Raw genomic sequence first — 22,170 nt, 5'->3', positions numbered from 1 at the left:
TCGATTACTTTCCCTTTATTTAAGCCATTTCAAATATTATTCCTTAGAAAGCTAATCTGTGTTAAAACACAACCATTTTTGGAAGTTTACTATACTTCAGCAGTTACTGCAACTATGTTATTATAAACATTCATACATATACTCATAATATAAGCATAATGATCATAATAAACACGAATATGAACTGACCAAGCAGAACGAGAATGCAAATTATTAAGATCTTGATAGAAATTCAAACGTGTGTAGTATTTGGGTGGGAGGAAAAGAATGCCGAATGTACTGAAATTTTCTACTCCTTTCGCAATTCTTTGACCAACAGAACGACGGGCACCTGTCTGTACTCTCCGCGCATACCAAAGGTTATGTTAATGCAGAGAAAGGGGGAAAGCTATTTCCGGGAGTATGATTCACCATCTGACATTCCATATTAGGCAGAAAAGTTGTTTATTTAGTTTCGGCTTTGGTACGGGGAAAAATTGCGCGTTCATTTAAAAAAAAAGCACTAAAAGCAAAAAATAAGCACTAGAAACAAAAAAAATAAGGGCTTTAAAGAAAAAGTAAGCATCTATAAGGGCCTTTATATTTTATTTTCAAATATAAGGACTTATAAGCACTTATAAGGACCGCTAGGAACCCTGTAAGGAGTTAGATATTAGTGCCATGTCCATTAATCATGCTATGCATCACATAAACTTCAAGTACAAGTTCAGTCACTGGGTGCTGCATGAGCCGACTCAAGTAGATAAGGACTGATGTGTTTGGGCCTGCACTAATCTGCTCAAACATCAACAAAAGGACAAAATTCTGAACTGAATCATCACTTGTGATGAAAAGTGGATTTACTTTAACAACACAGGTGGAAGAGAAGGTTGGTCTGCACTTGGTGAGCCTATCAGCAGCGTCACAAAGTGCAATTTGACTAGCAAAAAGATCATGCTTTGTATCTGGTGGGATTACTATGGTATCATCCACAAAGCTTATATCTGTAAAAAGATAAAACCCTCGACATTAAGGTGCACCATGAGAAGCTCATTTGTGTTGATACTGCTATCAAGGGAAAACATCGAACTGAGTTCCGGAGCAAAAAGGTAATACTCCATCAAGATAATTCAATACCACGTGTGTCTGCATTCACCAGTTGAACTCTGTATGGACTCGAATGGGATCTTTTGCCACACCAACCACACAGCCCCCAAACACTGCTCCTTCAGACTTACAGCTACATCTTGCTGGTGCTATTTCCCATTCTCCACAGGACGCCCGAAACGAGGTTGATTTGGTTTTGGATTTGCAGCCACTGAGTTTCTGAGCTGAAGGCTTTGAAAAACTACCAAAATGTTGGTAGTTACAATGAGATATATATTTATTAAAAAATAATTTTGGATACAGTTATAAAAGGTTCAACTATGTAAAATCTCAACCACTTAAATCCAGGTAATTTAAAATTTTATTTAATGCAATAGGTAGTCTATGTATTGTAATTTTATTGCATACTGAAGTAAAGTGCAGAGGAACAGCATCATTGAAATTGTTTGAATGGCATGGCCAGTTAGGGCTTTTCTTTTCATCAAACAATTTGTGGGAAAAATTTCATGGAAGTTTTAACATTCCCTATGTGATTAATGAGTGTTGTTTATTTAGCAGAAATTCTCATATATCATGGAGCTATCATCAAGAAGTGACAAAAAATAAAAAATAAGAACCAGTGCACGCACGCACACACACATGGAAAATATAAAAAATACGACAGTTGCCTTAAGAATACCTGGCGATGTTAAAATCAACGATTCCAGATTTTATGCTTCCCCCTAAATTCATCTGTTCTCCCAATGCAGTTCTAAAACACGAACACCCCGATAGAAATCTATGCCCAGTTGCTTTCCATTCTAGAAAATTAAGATCTTATGAGCCAAATAACGAAATTAGAATGTTTACCCATTATTGATGCTATAGATAAATTTTATTATTATTTACATGGTAATTATTTTACTGAACATACTGACCAAGCTGCTTTAGTTTGGCTTAAGGATACTAAACATACTACAGATAGGTTATTCAGATGGTCTTTTAAATTATCTATGCATGATTTTGATATAAAATATAAAAAATGTTCTACTAATGTTGAAGCTGATATGTTAACTAGAAACCTTATTTGTCAACGTTCAAGTTTACAAGTTAATTTATTTTCATCAGAAGAAATTAAAAGAACATCAAAATTTAGATAATGTATGCAATCCTAAATATAAGAAAATTAATGATGTGTTAACTAAAAAACAAGGATTATATAAAATAATAATTCCTGCCATCCTGCTCTCACAACCTTTCTTTTGAAGAGGGGGAAATATGCAAGATATAACAAAATACGATAGCTTCCTCAAGAATAATTGGCAACCTTAAAATTAATCATTCTAGATTTTATGTTCTCCCCTAAATTCATCTGTTCTCCTGAATTCGAGATCTTTCCATGTTGCATAACTTGCTTGAAAAAGGGTGTACTCAGTATAAATACCGCTCACAAATAACTACATCATTCTTCCTTTCCCTAACTTCAGCTCTGCCAACACCGTGCTACTTTACCTTGCTTAAATACCTATATCATTTCTTCTAAAAATCAATCTACATAGAAATTATTGTATTTCATTAGGATTGCATAAATGTCTTCTAAAATGGTTTGTAAAAATAAAGATTGGGACTTTTTCAAAATTCATTTGTGTCAGCGTCATCTTTTCGTCTTTCCACTCAGCCATGTAAGACTGTAAGCTGTTGAAGTATCCAATTCCTCCTACACATTAAATTATGACACACACATATGTAACACACAAGTAAAGATGTAAAATAAGAAATTTAGAACCAATTTTTCAATTTTTTTAGCAGCTTAATGCACAAAAATACTACACATGATTATATTATGTTTTTAAAATAAAATTTTTTTAAATTTAAATAAAAAAAATGTTTATACTTTACATATATAGATGTAAAGGATAAAAAAAATTCTCAAAAGGGGAAATCATATAAGTACAAGAATAAAATGTAGTTATAAAATACCATATAGCATGAAAATTATTAATTACAACAGGTAAAAAATGAAAAACTATCTATTGTCCAGGGAAAAAATTTGAAGATTCAGATCACAAATTTTGTGTCTTAAAATTTCTTGATTTTAATTTTTTTCATTACATAAATCATTAAATTTTATTAAAATTAGGAATGGATTTATGCTATTTTTATTATAATGCATGTAATCATTTCCTATCTTACCAAATAATAAACTATTTTTTACCTTTTTGTTTGACAATACATTTATGTAAAAAAATATTTTCCAGCCTTGTTATACTACATACACATGAAGATATGAAAAATCACAAAACTATATTATTTCTATTTTATTTTGAGGTCTTCTTACAGTACTAATGAAAATAACATGCCTCACAGATTTAATTTAGTTTCTTGATAACATTATAACTTTTATTTTACTGAAATGATTCAGATTATTGAAATCAACTTCCTTTTTATATAAATAACTTTAATTCTAATAAATAGTCCAAATTACATAAAATTATCCATCTGTTTTTAAACAATTAAATTTAGCCTGTTTTCTTTAACAAATAGCATGCAAGAGACATTTCCTTTTGTGCATCTCTTAAATGCATTCTAGAGATAAATCATTTCATATTTTCAAAGAACATTTAAGTTTATATTTAATTTAAAAAATGTTTTTAAATTTATTAAAAAAATGATTTAAAAACAGACCTGTGAACCCTTCAATGAAGATGCTCCCATATACAGAAATACTCCATATAACACTGGCATAGGAATATGCTATAAGGTAAATAATATTTAAAATAGTATATTAAAAAACAATGCAGATTTCAAACATAGCAGTTTTGAATATGAAAAATTTAGTAAGTGAAAAATTAAATACAATTAATTTGCATTAATATGACTCAATGGTGGTTAGCTGATTAAATCAAAACACATGAAGGGATCAAAACCGTGAAAAACAACCTTATATTTAGCGTAGGTATAATGAAACACTCAATCGATTTCGAGGGAAGCTAAAGGTCCCTCCTCATCAGGAGAAAGAAATACATAGAAAGAAGAAAATAGGAATCACAGAAACACGTGGTGCTTATCAGCACTGCACGTCGTTATAACTAGATTTTTAATCAGAGTTGCACTGGCCGCCTACTTTTACTGAGCCAGGCTGTCTGATCAAGCATAAAGAAATATTAGCGAAGTTAAAATAGGGAGCGAGGGGCAAATGCACATTACGCTCAAAATCTGAACTTCAAATAATGGAAAGCAACCACTGAACGGATTTTTATACCCTCTGGTAGTACCAAGTGCGAGGAGGTAACGCCATCTATCGGCAAAAATAATTGAATTAAGACAGTAGAATTTTAAAGGCATTAGGAAGGACTGGATTGGACTTCAAATCATTAACTAAACTTTCTAAATCTTTGTGAATGTGAAAAGCCTCAAGAAAATCCAATTCGCCTATGGAAGAAGCCTTTTGGATGATTTTTGCAGACCCAAAATCAAAATTATGGTTAAAAGTCCAGCTATGATACGCTATTGAAGACTTGTTAATTTCCCCTTTTTTGACATAAGATTCATGTTCCTTGATACGAAACTTCAACGCTCTTTTTGTTTGGCCAATATATCTTAAACCACACTGACATGATATACTATAAATTCCCCAAGAATTCAAGACAGAAACGCAATCTTTTAGAATCGAAGGGTGAATTTTATTAATAGGGGAGAAACCGACTTGAAAATTGAATTTCTGGAGAATCCGTGCAATTTTATAGCTAACAGAAGGATAAAATGGAAGCACGACAAGGTCATTGATATTATTTCTAACAGTGGAATGTCTTCTTTGATGGGAATCTGAAAATTTTTTGACGGCTTTATCAATAATCACGGGAGAAAATCCACGGTCAATCGCAACTGCTCTCAAATAATTAAGTTCATTGGTAAGCAAAGATTCAGAGGAACAAACTTTTAGCGCGCGGAAAACATAATAGTAAAAAGAAGCCATATTTTGCTTAACAGGGTGGCATGACTTGGCATGGGGTGGTAAACAAACTGCAAAGGGTTTACGGTACACAGTGGTGCTAAAATCGGTTTCATTGCGGATTATAAGAATATCGAGGAAGGGGAGGGAATTGTTGGATTCAATTTCAAGAGTGAATTGGATGGCTGGATCAATTGAATTCATAATAGATAGAATCTCGGATAAATCCTCTTTATAACCGTCAAAAAGTGTGAAAGTGTTGTCAGCATACCGAATCCAAAGACGAAAAGATAATTTATCAAATAATTTCATCTCAAAATAGTGCATATAAATGTCAGCAAGTACCAGACTGAGAGGATTACCCATAGCCAATCCTTCAACTTGACGAAAATATGCATTTTGGAAAACAAAGTGGGTTTGACTTAGAGAAACTTTAGTAAGCGAAACTTTTTGACGGTTATAAAGAGGATTTATCCGAGATTCTATCTATTATGAATTCAATTGATCCAGCCATCCAATTCACTCTTGAAATTGAATCCAACAATTCCCTCCCCTTCCTCGATATTCTTATAATCCGCAATGAAACCGATTTTAGCACCACTGTGTACCGTAAACCCTTTGCAGTTTGTTTACCACCCCATGCCACCCTGTTAAGCAAAAAATGGCTTCTTTTTACTATTATGTTTTCCGCGCGCTAAAAGTTTGTTCCTCTGAATCTTTGCTTACCAATGAACTTAATTATTTGAGAGCAGTTGCGATTGACCGTGGATTTTCTCCCGTGATTATTGATAAAGCCGTCAAAAAATTTTCAGATTCCCATCAAAGAAGACATTCCACTGTTAGAAATAATATCAATGACCTTGTCGTGCTTCCATTTTATCCTTCTGTTAGCTATAAAATTGCACGGATTCTCCAGAAATTCAATTTTCAAGTCGGTTTCTCCCCTATTAATAAAATTCACCCTTCGATTCTAAAAGATTGCGTTTCTGTCTTGAATTCTTGGGGAATTTATAGTATATCATGTCAGTGTGGTTTAAGATATATTGGCCAAACAAAAAGAGCGTTGAAGTTTCGTATCAAGGAACATGAATCTTATGTCAAAAAAGGGGAAATTAACAAGTCTTCAATAGCGTATCATAGCTGGACTTTTAACCATAATTTTGATTTTGGGTCTGCAAAAATCATCCAAAAGGCTTCTTCCATAGGCGAATTGGATTTTCTTGAGGCTTTTCACATTCACAAAGATTTAGAAAGTTTAGTTAATGATTTGAAGTCCAATCCAGTCCTTCCTAATGCCTTTAAAATTCTACTGTCTTAATTCAATTATTTTTGCCGATAGATGGCGTTACCTCCTCGCACTTGGTACTACCAGAGGGTATAAAAATCCGTTCAGTGGTTGCTTTCCATTATTTGAAGTTCAGATTTTGAGCGTAATGTGCATTTGCCCCTCGCTCCCTATTTTAACTTCGCTAATATTTCTTTATGCTTGATCAGACAGCCTGGCTCAGTAAAAGTAGGCGGCCAGTGCAACTCTGATTAAAAATCTAGTTATAACGACGTGCAGTGCTGATAAGCACCACGTGTTTCTGTGATTCCTATTTTCTTCTTTCTATGTATTTCTTTCTCCTGATGAGGAGGGACCTTTAGCTGCCCTCGAAATCGATTGAGTGTTTCATTATACCTACGCTAAATATAAGGTTGTTTTTCACGGTTTTGATTGTCACATTAGCGTGTTTCTCTTCTAGTCTACATGAAGGGATGCCTTTGTGATGAACTTTCTGAAGAAAACACTGCATTAATGTTAGAATGGTTAGCACCATAAGAACTCCCACACAACACCTCATTTTAGAATATGGACACAAACTGAACTCTTAGTGTTCAAAAGTCTTAATTCTGTTTGACTATTGATAGGTATGATTCACAATGTAATGATCCTCAAGAAAATCCCATAGATCATCTACAAACCTAATATATATTTCTCAGTTTAATAAACCATCCAAAAAATCATTATAAGGATTTTCTTGAATATATGAATAAGATACAATTTGAGCCTTTCCCCCTTTTTTTAAAAAAAGAATAATTAATTTTTTTCTGAAAATCATAAAAAGTATAATTATGCCCATGTGCTTTCCAAACAAAAAGAAGCAGTCAAAACTTTATGTTCTTATGAAGGAAACTCACAGACATTATTCTACTTCAAAGGTGTTAGAATGTCTTCCAGTATTGTATAAAAAATATATAGCATGGACAAAATGTGATGTCTGACTGCATGCCCTTTAGATACCCTTAAAGACAAAAAAAGAAGAAAAAAAAAGTGACATAAAGAAGGAATTATCTGATAGTAGTGAAATTTCAAATTTGAATGCCTTTCAATCCAACAAGCAAATAATTTAATCTTGGTGGCTTGTGAATGACAAGCTAGAGCTACAGAACATCAAAACTAAGCATCAAAATAACGTATTAAATAAGAAGAAATTATCATTCTTGGACATTACTTTCATTCACATTTTATTCTGTCTACATAATTTGACCGCATCATTGCTTTACAAATGGTTTCGTGCACAGTATGAGCATACACCAGCAGTTGATAAAAGACATATACAGTACAAAGTCCATAATCCGGACTCATCGGGACTTCGGCGATTCCGGATTAGGGGATTTTCTGGATTATAGATCATCAATGTAAATCTGGTAAGATGGCATGCGGAACTTATAAAGTTAAAAATATGAAACCGTAATTTATAAAATAAAGAGCAATTATGATCTAAAGGGTATCAAATTTGACAAAAAGAAGCCTAATATTTATTTGTTTACTTTATTAAACATTTCTTTCAATGCGCGCATGCATAATGCATACATTACGTATAATACATTATGCACATGCGTAAAGTTTGTGGCTTTGAGGTCCAGATTATAGATCATTCTGGATAATGGACGTCTGGATTACAGACTTTGTACTGTAGTTGGTCTTAAAGAAGCAAAATGATCAAATTGAAAAATCAAATGAGCCAAATATTTATTAGGGTCAGCAGAATACTGCCATTCGTCAGTTGGCAGAAACAACTGAACCATGTTGGGATATAGCATCAAAAAGAAAGTTATCATTTGTGAAGACAACACACCAGGGAAAAAGTGGCTTTCATCTGACGTGTAACTGAGACACCAGAGATAGCAAAGACCACTGACAGGCAACTCAGAGAAGGAGGTCTGTGTTCACAGCATTCACTGCAGCAGCTATCTTTCGCCTATTTTTCACACAACCTGACAACAGGGAACCATAGTTTGAAATGCTATGTTATATGATACTTAGACCCTTTGGATGTCACCTGTGACACTTTTCTAGAGTGGTGGTACTTCAAAGATATTCTTCGGCATATTATGTGTTGCTCTTCCTTTCACGGCATTCTGAGCTTACATTTCAACAGAATCATGCCTGGCTAAAATATGGCAATTATTTCTACTGATTGTCTTCACATTTATCACACACTAGAATACATTTGGAGTCTCATAAGTAGATGTGTTTGACCATCCCAGGATGTAACTCGTCAATACGAACTGCTTGTATAAGAGTCAAGAAAGGGACAACATCGTATTGATTAATTATTACATGTAGTATATTCACTACAAACTTCTGAATAGAATTTTCAATTTCTCTAAAATTTTAATCATTTCTTTTTGCGTACAAATATATCACATCTACCAAAATTTTTTCCATGTAGATAACCTCTTCTGAGTTCCTTTTTTTACTTTAAGAGTCTGGCGGGGGTAACTAAAAACTGAATTTCTCCTACCAATGTCAGACGAGCAAGCTACAGAATGTGAATGAAAAGTGATATACAGCTTCAAAAAGCATCAAAAATGAGTGATAATACTATTTCAGTTGAATTAGTAATGAAACTGTCTTTAATATATTATTTGCTGTACATATAATGAAGTCTTTAATATATTATTTGCTGTACATATAATGAAAGCTGCTTGGAATAAAATTTTCGCATTGGAGATTTGAGATGATTTTATTAAATGGTATTTATGAATGAGAATTTGTTCCAGAATTTCTTGACATTGATGATGCATCACAAATCATTATTTAGCACAGATTCAAATAAAAATGCAAAAGTTTTAATAAAATGTCAAAATACATGAATATTCTGAAGAAAATTCTTTTTTGAGGATACGTTGCATCTGACAAGCATATGTATTTCATACAGGATTTATCAGGATGATTTTCTTTCAGAAGCTAAATTCTCAAAAAACTGTTGCAAGTAATTCTTTTGCTAAAAACATATATGAAAAACAACCACATCTATTGTTAAATCAGTTGAAAAATATAATTTGAACAATCACAACATATATAATGTGAAATTTTTTTTTTTTTTTTTTTTTGAACACAAGAAAATACAAGCTAATCTTTTACAATAGACAGTACCTTAGAAAATTAGACAAATCAATGTTCATGTTAGCATCTAAAGAACTCGGCATGGATGACTTCATACTTAAATATAAAAAATCTGAACAGTTTTAGATTTTAAATTATGTCCAAAGGGGCTTTTTTTAATGTTTTGTGTGTTACCTTTATTTATTAAATATCACGTTCTTTGCACTTAAACCATAAAAATCAGTTCAATAGCAATGTCACAAAATAATTTTTAAATGAACATATCTTTAGAATTTCCGATACATGCTGGAGATAAAAAGGTTTTAGGATAATTTATTTTGTTTACCTGAAGTACAGAAGTGAAGAGAACAGATAATCCAACCAATCCAAATATGAATATTTGGGTCACCCGTTGTTCTCTGCAAAGAATTTTTTCTTAAAATATATAACAAAACTAGTAAAAAAATTGAAATAACTGCTCCCCTTACATTTTTTATTTAATATGATTTACAATCAATATATATATATAAATACTTCTGCATACTACTAAATTAAATTACATAACTAAATTAAAGATCTTACTATTATTAAAAATTATAGCAGAACCTTGGTTTGTTCCTACAATAATCATTTTACATATTTTTACATATTTCATTGACTAATTTTGGTCCCCTACATAAAATAATGTTATTTATTCCTGAATCCTTAATTTTAAAATCACCACCTGTACTCCAATAATTAACCCCTTACTCGTCACAAAATTTTGACAAAATTTATTCAAAAATCAATTTTTTATTATTTTTTATGTTTATGAATTTTGAAACAAACTCATATAATAAACACTATATTTTTCGTTAAATTTAACCGTTTTTTTTAAACATGTAAAATTTTTTATTAACTTACATTGTTTTATTTTATAATTGGCTTTACTTTTACACCCAAGCTAGGCAGAAAAGCTTCAACACAGGCCTTTAAGATTACATGTAAATTTTGGAGAGAGAAAAATCAAGTACGTTTAAATAACGCACACTATTATCTGCAGATGGTGATGCTTTTATTCAACATCATTAAAGCTGTAATATTTTTTTCAAAAATTTAATAATTTTTCTGGGTATGATAAAGTTTGAAACATGGTATGCACAGTCCTACATTGCAATCTTTACAATAATACCTCGTTTCTCTTCTTATTAGTTTTCCATTTGCATTCTTCTTTGATGAACACACTTTACATTCTCTGAAAGGATTTTTTTTTTCTGTAGGTTGTATTGGTTTAGAAAAATGTCATTCAAATGCACTTTAAATACACAATTTGATGGCGCGTCACTTGATGGGCAACCTCGCCTTGAAAAATTGATAAATGTATGATATTTGTCTACTCTTTCATCGATTAAATCCAGTCTAAACTTTAAATGACACTTTTTTCCACTTAATTTTTTATAAACTTGAAAACGGCTTGGTCTAAAAGGTGAAAGACTATTTTTTTGATATTTTCCCCCACCTTTTCTTGCTATTTGAAAATTAGAAAGGTATTGATCTATAAGATCCACACCTCACATTGTTTTATTGTAGTCAATAAAGTTATTGTAGTCTTTGGTTTTGTTTTCAATGTTTTTTCTTTGGGTCATTATCAGCAGTTTCAAAATCATGAAAAGATGATAACATTGTTACTTCCCTTTGTCCTTCCATTTGAGAGCACGGATTTTGACACGTCTAAATGATATAACTTCATGGTTTTTAACTTTTTATTTTCAATGCTAAAGGTAAATCATTTTTATTTTGTCAAACAGTTCCAACCACATCTGTTTGATAAGCCAAAAGGCTATCACATAATTCTGGCGAACTATAATAATTATCTAAGGTAAGGCAGTAGCTTTGTTTCAATAATGGCTTTACCAGAGTCTTAACAACTTGTGAAGGTACCAAGAGAGACAGAAATTTAGGATGAAACAAAGTACATTTTCTGATATATACAGTACAAAGTCTTTAATTCGGACTCATCGGGACTTCGGCGATTCCGGGTTAGGGTTTTTTCCGGATTATAGATCATCAATTTAAATTTGGTAAGATGGCATGCAGAAATTATAAAATTAAAAATATGAAATAAAGAGCAATTATGATCTAAAGAGTATCAAAATTTACCAAAAAAAAAAAAAAAAGCTTAATATTTATTTGTTCACTTTATTAAACATTTCTTTCAATGTAAGTTGTTTAAGTTGCTTCGTTTTATGTGCTAATACTTTCTCTTTAATTCTATAAACAGATATAATTTCTTGTTCAGTTACAAAGTTCCGCTGTTCAAGTCCTGTAATTGCTGTGCCGAGAATACTGACTAACTTGTCAATTGAAATTTTTTCATTTTCACTAACCTATCTGTCACTTTCTTCACACTTTTATTCATTTTTTTGCAGGAGTTCCACTTTTTGTTTGATGGGCATCGAAATCGCTTTACAGATCCTTTGGCAGCTCCAGAATCGGAAACTCTTTTTGACATAATCGAAATTTCAAGCTTAATTTTTATAAAATTGCTCTAACAGTCTGCAAAAAATAATAAGCTTGATCCAATTAGAAGATTAAGGAACAACACACTCTGCAACATTAACTGAAATAGATAATTAGATAATTTTAGCCTAGCTTATATCATCCGTTATACATTAAACATGCATGCATAAATATATTATGTGCATGTGTAAAGGTATTATGCGCATGCGTAAATGCTACACATTCGCAGAAAGTTTGTAGCTTTGAGGTCCAGATAACAGATCATTCCAGATTATGGACGTCCAGATTAAAGACTTTTACTGTATAATAAATGACCATATATAGGGTGATTCTAAATTGTTTTTACAAATTGGGAGGGGTAATAGTACTCATCCAGATGAACAATAATTACCATAGAACATTCCACTCTGAGAGGCAGAAAAGAGTAATATTAGAATTTCAACTTCAACTTACAACAGTGTTGGGAGAGCAAATGAACGAGACCAAACATTGCACAATCAGTTTCGTGAAAAACTCACACAGAGTGCACAAAACAGATAAAACCGAAAACTTGGCGTTCAAGTGTTAATTCTTACTCAGACTTTGATGGCAAATACTCAAATGCACATCTCAACCTTGCAAACAATTGCAACAAGTTAATTATCTAATCAAGGGCTGAATATTATCAACTAACTCCAACTTCCACTGTATGCAGAGATTAGCATGAAAAGCTCATGCTGTGTTCTGGCTGTCAGAACTTCATGTCTCATAAAAGGGTAATTCAAGTAGAATGAGAGCACAGCACAGTATCCCAGCACAGTGAGACATGCACAGCTTTATAAAGTTACATCTTTTTTCTGTGCACAAAATATAAATAATGTGGATTGTAAAAATGAAAATTCATATTTTTAATTGAACTAAAATTCAGTTAAGAAGTAAAGGACAAAGCATAGCTTTTTGTTAATAAGATTTTTGATGTAGTATATTAATGCTGAAAGAACAAATGTTATTTAATAATAAAATATTACATATTAACAATCAGTAATATTTTCCAATTATTTTTCCATTCATATTTCCTTACTTCTATGCAGAAACTACAAATTGACATTCCACTGTTAAAAAATTAATATTTTGAAAAGTAGAATAAAATATTGATTATATTCATTTTTATAATCTCAGTGGTTCAATAAATTTCTAATCTCTTCTTGATTTTTATTAAATGAACATTTTCTGATCAATTAACTTACAGAAAATCAGAGATACTGTAAATTTATTTATTAAATCAAATTTTCCACAAATTCTAAATCGGCAATTTTCTCTCTGTGACACCAATTTTTAACTTGATTTCTACTGTTGGATGAATGCTTTACAATTCTAGTAAAATTAAAATAATATTTTCCAGAGAAATGAGATTTAATCTAGCATTTTTATGATACATGTTTTTTGCTCTATATCTTTCTTCTATTGAACATTTTATTTCTTGGTATTATCCTATGAACTAATAGTTTTGAGTAAAAACGATTACAGCAGTAATGCAAACTATTAATGGTACATGGTGGTGAAATAGAAGTTCAATAGATTAAATATGCTAAGATTTCATATTTTAGCAACTCAGGAAACTTTTCTAATAGCTACTGACAGCTGACTCAAAGATTTGTCTATTTTATAACAGATAAATTGAGAAAATTAAAATAATAAATATAATGCACCTGACGCCTAAGAATTGGGGCTTCTCTCCTGGGGCTGAGCATTCAGATTCCATTCGCAATGAATTAACATGTGTCATTGCTAGAACTGTAGCAGCAACAAACCATGGCAGGCCCAGAAATGAGCATATTACAATTAGAATTGCTAAAACAAACAAGTCTAAATGATATCCACAGCCTTTCTGTGAAGCAAACAAAAGAAGACGTTTTAGTTTTAATACAATTAATAGTAAAATAAACAATACATAGAAAATGATGCAAAATGTGAAAAAAAAAAAAAAAAAAAAAAAAAAAAAAAAAAAAAAAAAGAGCATTACTCAATTAACTAATAAAACATAGTAAAAAAAAAAAAAAAAAAAGCTATACAAGCCAGAGAATTAATGTTTCAAAATTTACATACTTTCAATTTATTCTCATGTCTGTTAATAATAACAGCTGTTATTTGTTGATCCATGAAAATTAAGATAGTAGCTAAAAGTGCTGGCAAAGCAGCTGCTAGTGCTGTCCACCAGGGATTTTTTGCTCCAAAGAAGGAAATTAGCCAGCCCCGACCATGCCATGTTGGCTGCAATATTACAATGTACAGCTAAGTAAGAACATATTTTAAACTATTGTTAGTAATATCTACACAATGAAACCTCCTTGAAATAATTACTCATATTTGTAGACAATTTTGATCATCTGTGGAAGCGATTTACTTAGTAATGTTGAACACCTGTATTTGTTTATTTTCTAAGAAATATGATCACTTTTGGGGATGATAATCTTTGGGAATTGGTCACCAAGAGAGGTTTTATTGTAAAAATACACACACATTACAAATACACACATAAAACCATTAATTTTAATAATTTATATTTTTACTCTAAATTATTATTATTGAAATAAAACATTACTGGCTGATAACAGGCTTTACTTTATATATTCATTTATTTTTGTGAAACTGCTAGAATTAGTAATATTAATGTCAAAATTCTTTTTTTGCTAGTCTGTAAACTCTGTTTAGTATATTAAGTTACTTTCCTCAATACTTATTGCCAAATCATTTTAATATCACATCTGAAAAAAGAAATGAAGACTAAAATTTTCATAAACAAATGCAAATAAAATACACTTTCTGATGGGGAATTATTTGTGGGATATTTATCAATGTTTGATTTATAAAGTGGGGAATCCACCTCACTTGGAACTTCATCAGCTTTCATATTAAGATAAAATTTTAAAAATTAGTAGATGCTTCATGGAAAATACACGGTACTTGCAAATATAACGCATATGAAACCATTAACTGCCGTTTGCTATTAATATATATTTATGAACAGAAATGAGTTCATAGTTTATCTAAATTTTAACAGTATCATAGCATCAATAATAAAACCATTAATTATAATAATTTAGATTTTTACCCTAAATTATTACTAAAATAAAACATTACACAGTATTATTACAAAGAAATAAATTTAATTACATGTAACTACACGTAGTTAAAGTTTGAAGATTTTCTAATCTAAATTCAATTCCATGTAATCACAAAATATTTTTTAATTACCTGAAATTTTTCTGGAACCTGCAGCTTGGGAGTAGCTAAACCAACACAGGCATCAGCAACTGTCATTAGTAAAATGGCTATAACAACAGCAAAATCACTGATAGTACTGCGCACCTACATGTATAAAGAAATGACATAATATAAGTTAAATGGTTTTATCTTCTTTGCATTTATGCATGAAATCTGTTTTCCTTAAATGTTCTTAAATGCTATTAAATATATTACTATTAAAAATGAGTAAATAAAAAGAGATAAATTGTGAATATCTGAGAGAGATAAATTGTGAACGAAACAAAAAATCATCTACACAGATTAAAATATACATACTAATACTTCCAAATGTACCCAACATTCATATTAATTTGACATTAATTTTGCTGGTAAAAACTTTAAATATTATACATAAATTTACTTTTAGATTAAAATTTCATTATGAAATATCAACAAATACACAAATGAAAGCAAAGTAAATTACTCTTCACCAATACAATTCCCATTAAAAAATAGAAATTTATTCAAAACATTACAACAATTTAGAAAATAAATTTTTGTGTTAAAAAATTTTCACCTTCATGAAGTAAAAATTAAAAGATTTGCTAACAATTAATATAGTAAGACTGTTACACAAAACATCTTTATGTTTGTGTAACAGTCTTACTATATTAATTGTAATAAATTATTAAACAAATATGAGAGTTGCTTTTAAAAGCATGCAATCACAAAATATTCTTAAAAAGAGGGAACCTGCAATCTGAAAAATTCAGATAATAATCTAATATCTCACTTAACACTTTTACTATTATGTTTATATAAAAAAAATCATATAACTCTTTCATTTCTCTTTAATAAAAATAAAATTTATTACTGGCACACTTATAAAACTAAATCTCCAATACTGAATAAAATTTTTTAAATTAACATCAAAAATAACTTTTTTGGGGGGGGGGATAAAATGGTATAAATAAGGACAAAAATACCAGAATATGAAAAACTCATGCTGAAACATCAAGTGAAATTTTTTAATCTCCACCAGGATCTTCTTCAATAATGTTACAACTGTTACAATTTTGTGTTGAAAGCTATACAAAACTTGTGCTGATTATTCATCTTAACTATATACTTTTAACCTTTTGAAGACGGGATGGCCATTATAGTGGTCATAGAGTCCTCTCTTTGAAAAGATGGGGTTGTCCACTTTAGTGGCCATGTCTTTTTCCCCCCTTTTCCAGGATGAAAAGTGGGGTGAAATGTCAAATTTGACGTCCCTGGGGTTTTAACCACTTATCTCTCTTCCTTTTGCAACACATATAACACCCCTCTGAGAATCCATTAAACTATACACAACAATCTTTGTTGCAAATAGGAGGTGATTTCTTAAAGGGGGGAAAGCATTCGGTTCAAGATTCCCCATCCTTTGGTAGCTTTTACTGCTATAAGTAAAAGCTACCAAAGGACGGGGTTTAGCTAAAAAGTAATCCAGCCTAAGTAAAAGCTACCCAGCCTCAAAAGGTTAAAATAAGTGCAACTAGAAAGGTGGTTATCATATTGCCTTTTTAATTTTTTCCCATAGACAACATAAATATGGAAAAAAGTGATTTGTCCAACGAATCAGTAAATATAAGCAGAAAAAATAAAAGATCAAGACTTTTCCAAAGACTCAGCATCTTTGGATAAGGATTTTTTCCATGTGAGGAATGAAGGTGAATCATTAGCTAATAAAGTGTACAACTCCCCCACGGAGGAAGAAGATTCTGACTTCAATTCATTATCAGATGAGAAGGATGAAGGTACAGAACAGCAGCAAATAATAAAAAGAAGTCCAATAGTACATGAGAATTCAAAAGATAAATTTTTAAACTGAAAACGTTGATTGCAATGATCTTGTTGCTCTATTCAAGTTATTCTTCACTAATTATATATTAGGAGTAGTAGCTGAACACATGCTGAAGATACGTTTAAATATACTGAGCAATAAGCTGTATAAATTCTTTACTGAACAGCAAAAGATACCAACAGGCCTGGCAGGCTGTTACAAGAGACGAAATCAATATATGTTCATTGGTATATAGCTGATCATAGGTGTAGTGCAACTACTGGAAATTAAGACTATACTGGTCTAAACAGGCCATGTAATGAACATGCATATAAAAATATCAGGAAACATTATCATTTCTTATCCATATTGAAATTTTTACATTTTTCAGACAACATAGCAGCTAAAGCTGAAAATCAATTGAATAAAATTAGAAATATTGTATAAGCAATTATTATTACTTTTCAGAAATATTATTAAGCCTGGAAGAAACATCATTATTGATGAAAGCATATTTCAATGGAGAGGACCTCTACAGGTAAGAAATAAAAATAGCAGGAAACATGATCATTTCTTACCTATATTGAAATTTTTAAATTTTTCGACAACACAACAGCTAACATTGAAGCCCAATTGAATAAAACTAAAAATATTGTAGAAGCAATTGCCAACACCTTCAAAAATACCATCAAACCAAGAAGAAACATTGTTATTGGCAAAAGCAGTAGTTCTGTGGAAAGGGTGTTCGCCAGTATATTACAGTTGCCTTTCGCCAGTATATTACAGGCAAGCGCCATAAGTATGATGTAAAAGAACACAAATTGTATCTTCTGGAAGGTTACACTTATAATAGACATTTATGTGGGAAAGCATGCAACAGCAAATGAAAAAGACACACTTGCATGATTTGGTAACACAATTAGTATGGATTATTATTTGAGGATTGTATATTATTTACGGATAGTTATTATATGAGTGTCCTTTTGGGTGAAGATCTTTTGGCTGATACATCATTTTCTTAATGTTTTGTGTGTTAACTTTATTTATTAAATATCATGTTCTTCGCACTTACACCATAAAATCTAGTTCAACAGCAATATTGCAAAATAATTTTAAAATGAGCATATCTTTAGAATTTCTGATGCACAGTCTAAGCACTGGAGACAAAAGTGTTTTTCCTGTACAAAATTGCCATTGCTCGCTTTGGAATCCTTCAGTTTGTTAATAAAAAATTCATTGAAGTTGTACAAAATATGAAATCGGTAATAAAACAAATTCCAAATTAGGGCTACCAGATGCCCATATTTGGTGAAAGATTACATTATTCAAAATTTGATGGCTCTAGGTACTGTTGTTTTATGCCAATGTGAGAAACATACATACATTATGCAGATTCTTCATTATTTAATTTCTTTAAATATAACACAGGGCGATAATATTTGGTGGCAACAATTTGAAAAGTAAACCAATATTTATAGTGAATCAATGCAAAATGCCAAAACAAAATTAATAGCACTTCTGGCCTAATGCCTTTTGGGGTAAAACTTTTTTTTCGATGATTACCTTTATTATGCTGATGACAAATGCACTTTTATAATACTGTAGGTAAATAAAAATTTTATGCTTTGTCAATAGCAAAATAATCCTTTCAAGTTTTTTTTATCTTTATTTGTAATGGACAGGATTTTTATCACTATATGAAAATACTATCACTTTTAAGTTATTAAAATTTTCTTATTTTGTCATGTATTTCATAGAAGAATGGCTGACTGAGCCTCAAGGATGTTGGAGTCCTACTTCCACCCCAATTCTGAGGGATAATCCGAGGCTCTCCAACCCCTTAAATTAACAGTTATTAAAATTAAAAGCTATAAAAAAATTATACATGAAGACTAACATAATAACTAATATTCATAAGCACTAGCTGCTGTTATTGATACCGCAGAATATATACTGTGGCTACTTTCTGGTTAATAACACAGCTGGCAGTTTTTTTGCAATTAATTTCAGACATGACTTAATAATAAAAATTTTAGAATAGCGTTTTAAATTTTGGAAGAGTTATGCATTTCATAATTCACGAGTTGGTGCATTTTGCCAATTTAATTCAATGAAACAATTTTTCACAACATAAACCCATTACTGAATATTACCAAACACTGAAGTGAAAATTAACCCACATAATTAATGCTTAAAAATGGTTTTAAATGTGTCTTAAGTGTTTACTTTGAACTTTCCTTATATAAACTACTACAGTCAAAAGTCTTTAATCCGGACCTCAAATCTACAAACTTTCTGCGCACGCGTCAATACATAATGCGTTAACGCATGCGCATAATACCTTTATGCATGTGCATTTAATGTATAATGGATGGTATAAGCTAAGCTAAAATTACCTAATTATCTATTTCAGTAAATGTTGCAGATTGCGTTGTTCCTTAATCTTCTAATTGGATCCGGCCTATTATTTTTCGCAGACTATTAGAGCAATTTTATAAAAGTAACCTTGAACTTTCGATTATGTCAAAAAGAATTTTCGATTCTGGAGCTACCAAAGGATCTACAAAGCAAAAGCATGTTCCGATGTCCATCAAACAAAAAGTGGAATTGCTGCAAAAAATGGATAAAGGCATATCCTTTGATTCTCTAATTATTCCAAAATATGTTTAGCAATTTCACGCTGCTCTGCGGGGAAGACTGAGATGGCGCGCAATGAACTGGAAGTTGATCTGTCAGCACTATCCTTATCTTCAGGGCAGATGTTTTTATTTTAATCGGCTTATATTTTTTTACTAAATGTAATATACTCCGTCTTTGATATGATTTAAATCAAATTCCTTTTTTATTATAAATATCACGAATACCTATCAAATAGTTTTCTGGTTGCAATTTTCTAATTTCGACTATGCGTAATGTAAGCTTTATGCATGTGGTTGAAAGAAATGTTTAATAAAGTAAACAAATAAATATTGAGCTTTTTTTTTTGTGTGAATTTTGATACCCTTTAGATCGTATTTGTTCTTTATTTCATAAATTATGGTTTAATATTTTTAATTTTATAATTTCTGCATGCCATCTTACCAGATTTAAACTGATGATCTATAATCCGGAAAAACCGATAATCTGGAATCGCCGAAGTCCCGACGAGTCCGGATTAAAGACTTTTGACTGTATTATAATTTATGGAGAACTTGATGGGAAGAAAAAACTACAAAGAATAATCAGTTAATAATTTAAAATCACCTACTTGTATAGCATTTTTATGCTAGTAAAATAAAAAGTTTTTAAAATACAGTACAGTTTACCATACAAACTAACTTTTGATGGGAAAAATGGGGTGAACTTGAACTCTTTCAAAAAGACAGCAATAGAAAATGTGCTTGCATATAAGATGACAGAAAATAAGTAGACATCAGGATATGAAGAAATACAACCAGCTCCAGCCATAGTGCCATTATACATGTGACATGTAGTGCTGTTTAACAAGCTCCACTGAATATCCTCAGAAAATTCTGAACTTGAATTTGTAGGGGTACAAAGACAAGGACCTGGGAATTCAATATTAGAGCTGCTTAATGGATAATAATGTCCAATATCCAGTACCTGAAATATAATTTTTAAGTTCATTTACAATAAAACTTTTTTAATTGAATGCTCTAATACAGAAGTTTAAATTTTGGAAAAAAAAATCGCTCAGGTCTAATTTTTAACACTTTGGAAATCAAACAAATGATATTCTGATCAAAATTTTAACTTGCATAATTAAAATTGTCTGCATTTCAAAGAATGCTATTTCATTTATACATAAACAAAATAATACAACTGTAAGATAACTCCATATAAACTTAATAAATGATATACAGGCATAATGAAAATTGATGCATTTTAAAATTATAACAATTTGCAAGTTTATGACTTAAAAATAATCCATTAAATTCACCATTTAGTCTACTTAAAATATTTAAGAAAATTATACTTGTAATTTTTTTTTTCACTAAAAATTGAGATCTATTTTAAAACTTTTTTAAGTACTTTAAAAAAATTTATAATACAAATACAAAGTGTGACACCCACCCACCCTCCCACAAAACACACACACACACACACAAGACTGGTCCAATAAATCATTGTACTTCCAGAATCAGTTCTCCGTGACATTATCACCTTCAATGTAGTTCCCTTCAGCATTCACGCACTTCTGCATTCAGTGCTGCCATTACTGGTAAGAGTTCTGGAACAAGGTTTTTGGAAGATCCTTCAGGAGATTCTCCATTTTTGCCTGAATCTCTTCAGCTGAGGTAAAATGGGTTCCCTTTAAGTAAGATTTAACTTTAGGAAATTTATAAAAAAAAAAAAAAAATTGCAGTGAGCCAATCAGGTGAATAAGGAAGATGCCCCATCACAGTAATAATTTTGCTGGTTAAAAACTGCTTGACAGATAGGGCTGTGTGAGTGGGTGCATTGTCCTGATGCAACAGTCATCCCCACAACTGTTGGGCTTTTTTATCCCCGATTTTTTCACAAAGTCTTTTTAGTACTTTAATGTAGCAGTCTGACCACTGGGAACCCATTCAATCATGATGAACATGCTGGGAACTCCATTCATCATCTTCCACACTGTTTCTTCCTCCTAAAAACCACTTATACCACTTAAGCACACATGGATGAGACAAAGTTTCATATCCATAAGCCTCAGTTAACATTTGAAATGTTTCCTCCATGGCTGATTTCTTAAGTTTCACAAGAAACTTTATGTTGATTTGCCATTCAATTTTTGCATTAGACATTTTTACAGCAGAAAGAAGTTGCACGTGTTTACTTAATGACGTAGTATTCCCCACTGGTGTAGTCAGTTAAGTCGAAACTGGCCACATGGATATAGGAGGTGTATGGCATGACATAACCAAAACAGTTGTTGCCAACTCCACTTAGTCTCGTTTGCTCTCTTAGTTTTCAAGCTACACAGTCTCAATATTTTTTTTTTTTTTTTTTTTTTGTGTCACACCTGTATATATGTGTCTGCACATATATAAATATATATATGTCAGAAAAATAAAAAATATGTTTTAAATTATGATTTAAATTAGCAACAGCGTTTAATACTTAATTTTAATTTCAATGCCCCCCCTCTCTATTCTAAAAAAAATAATACTTTTCCCCTGCACTAAGTCTTTTTGAGATTAATTCATGGCATATAACTCTTACATTATACTGGTAATGTAGATAGAGATA

At 31.1% G+C, this 22,170-nt stretch overlaps 1 protein-coding gene across 6 annotated transcripts in view; it reads right to left on the bottom strand.

Annotated features, from left to right (window-relative positions):
• The window catches only part of Ndae1 (Na[+]-driven anion exchanger 1), a 294,988-nt gene that overhangs the window by 26,375 nt on the left and 246,443 nt on the right, over positions 1–22,170 (bottom strand). For all 6 annotated transcript variants that reach the window (XM_085822524.1, XM_085822520.1, XM_085822519.1 and 3 more), the window contains 6 exons: positions 20,257–20,541; positions 15,126–15,239; positions 13,977–14,141; positions 13,580–13,758; positions 9,739–9,811; positions 3,751–3,819 (listed from right to left, as the gene is read on the bottom strand). In XM_085822524.1, coding sequence (XP_085678650.1) covers positions 3,751–3,819; positions 9,739–9,811; positions 13,580–13,758; positions 13,977–14,141; positions 15,126–15,239; positions 20,257–20,541 — 885 coding nt within the window. The remainder of the gene's footprint in view (positions 1–3,750; positions 3,820–9,738; positions 9,812–13,579; positions 13,759–13,976; positions 14,142–15,125; positions 15,240–20,256; positions 20,542–22,170) is intronic.

This window comes from Stegodyphus dumicola, chromosome 8 (assembly GCF_044657685.1).
Source record: "Stegodyphus dumicola isolate Sdum_Otavi_A_Nest chromosome 8, ASM4465768v1".
Classification (NCBI taxonomy): Eukaryota; Metazoa; Arthropoda; class Arachnida; order Araneae; family Eresidae; genus Stegodyphus; species Stegodyphus dumicola.
Note: the sequence above shows the minus strand (reverse complement) of the source record. Positions and strands in the feature narration are given on the sequence as shown.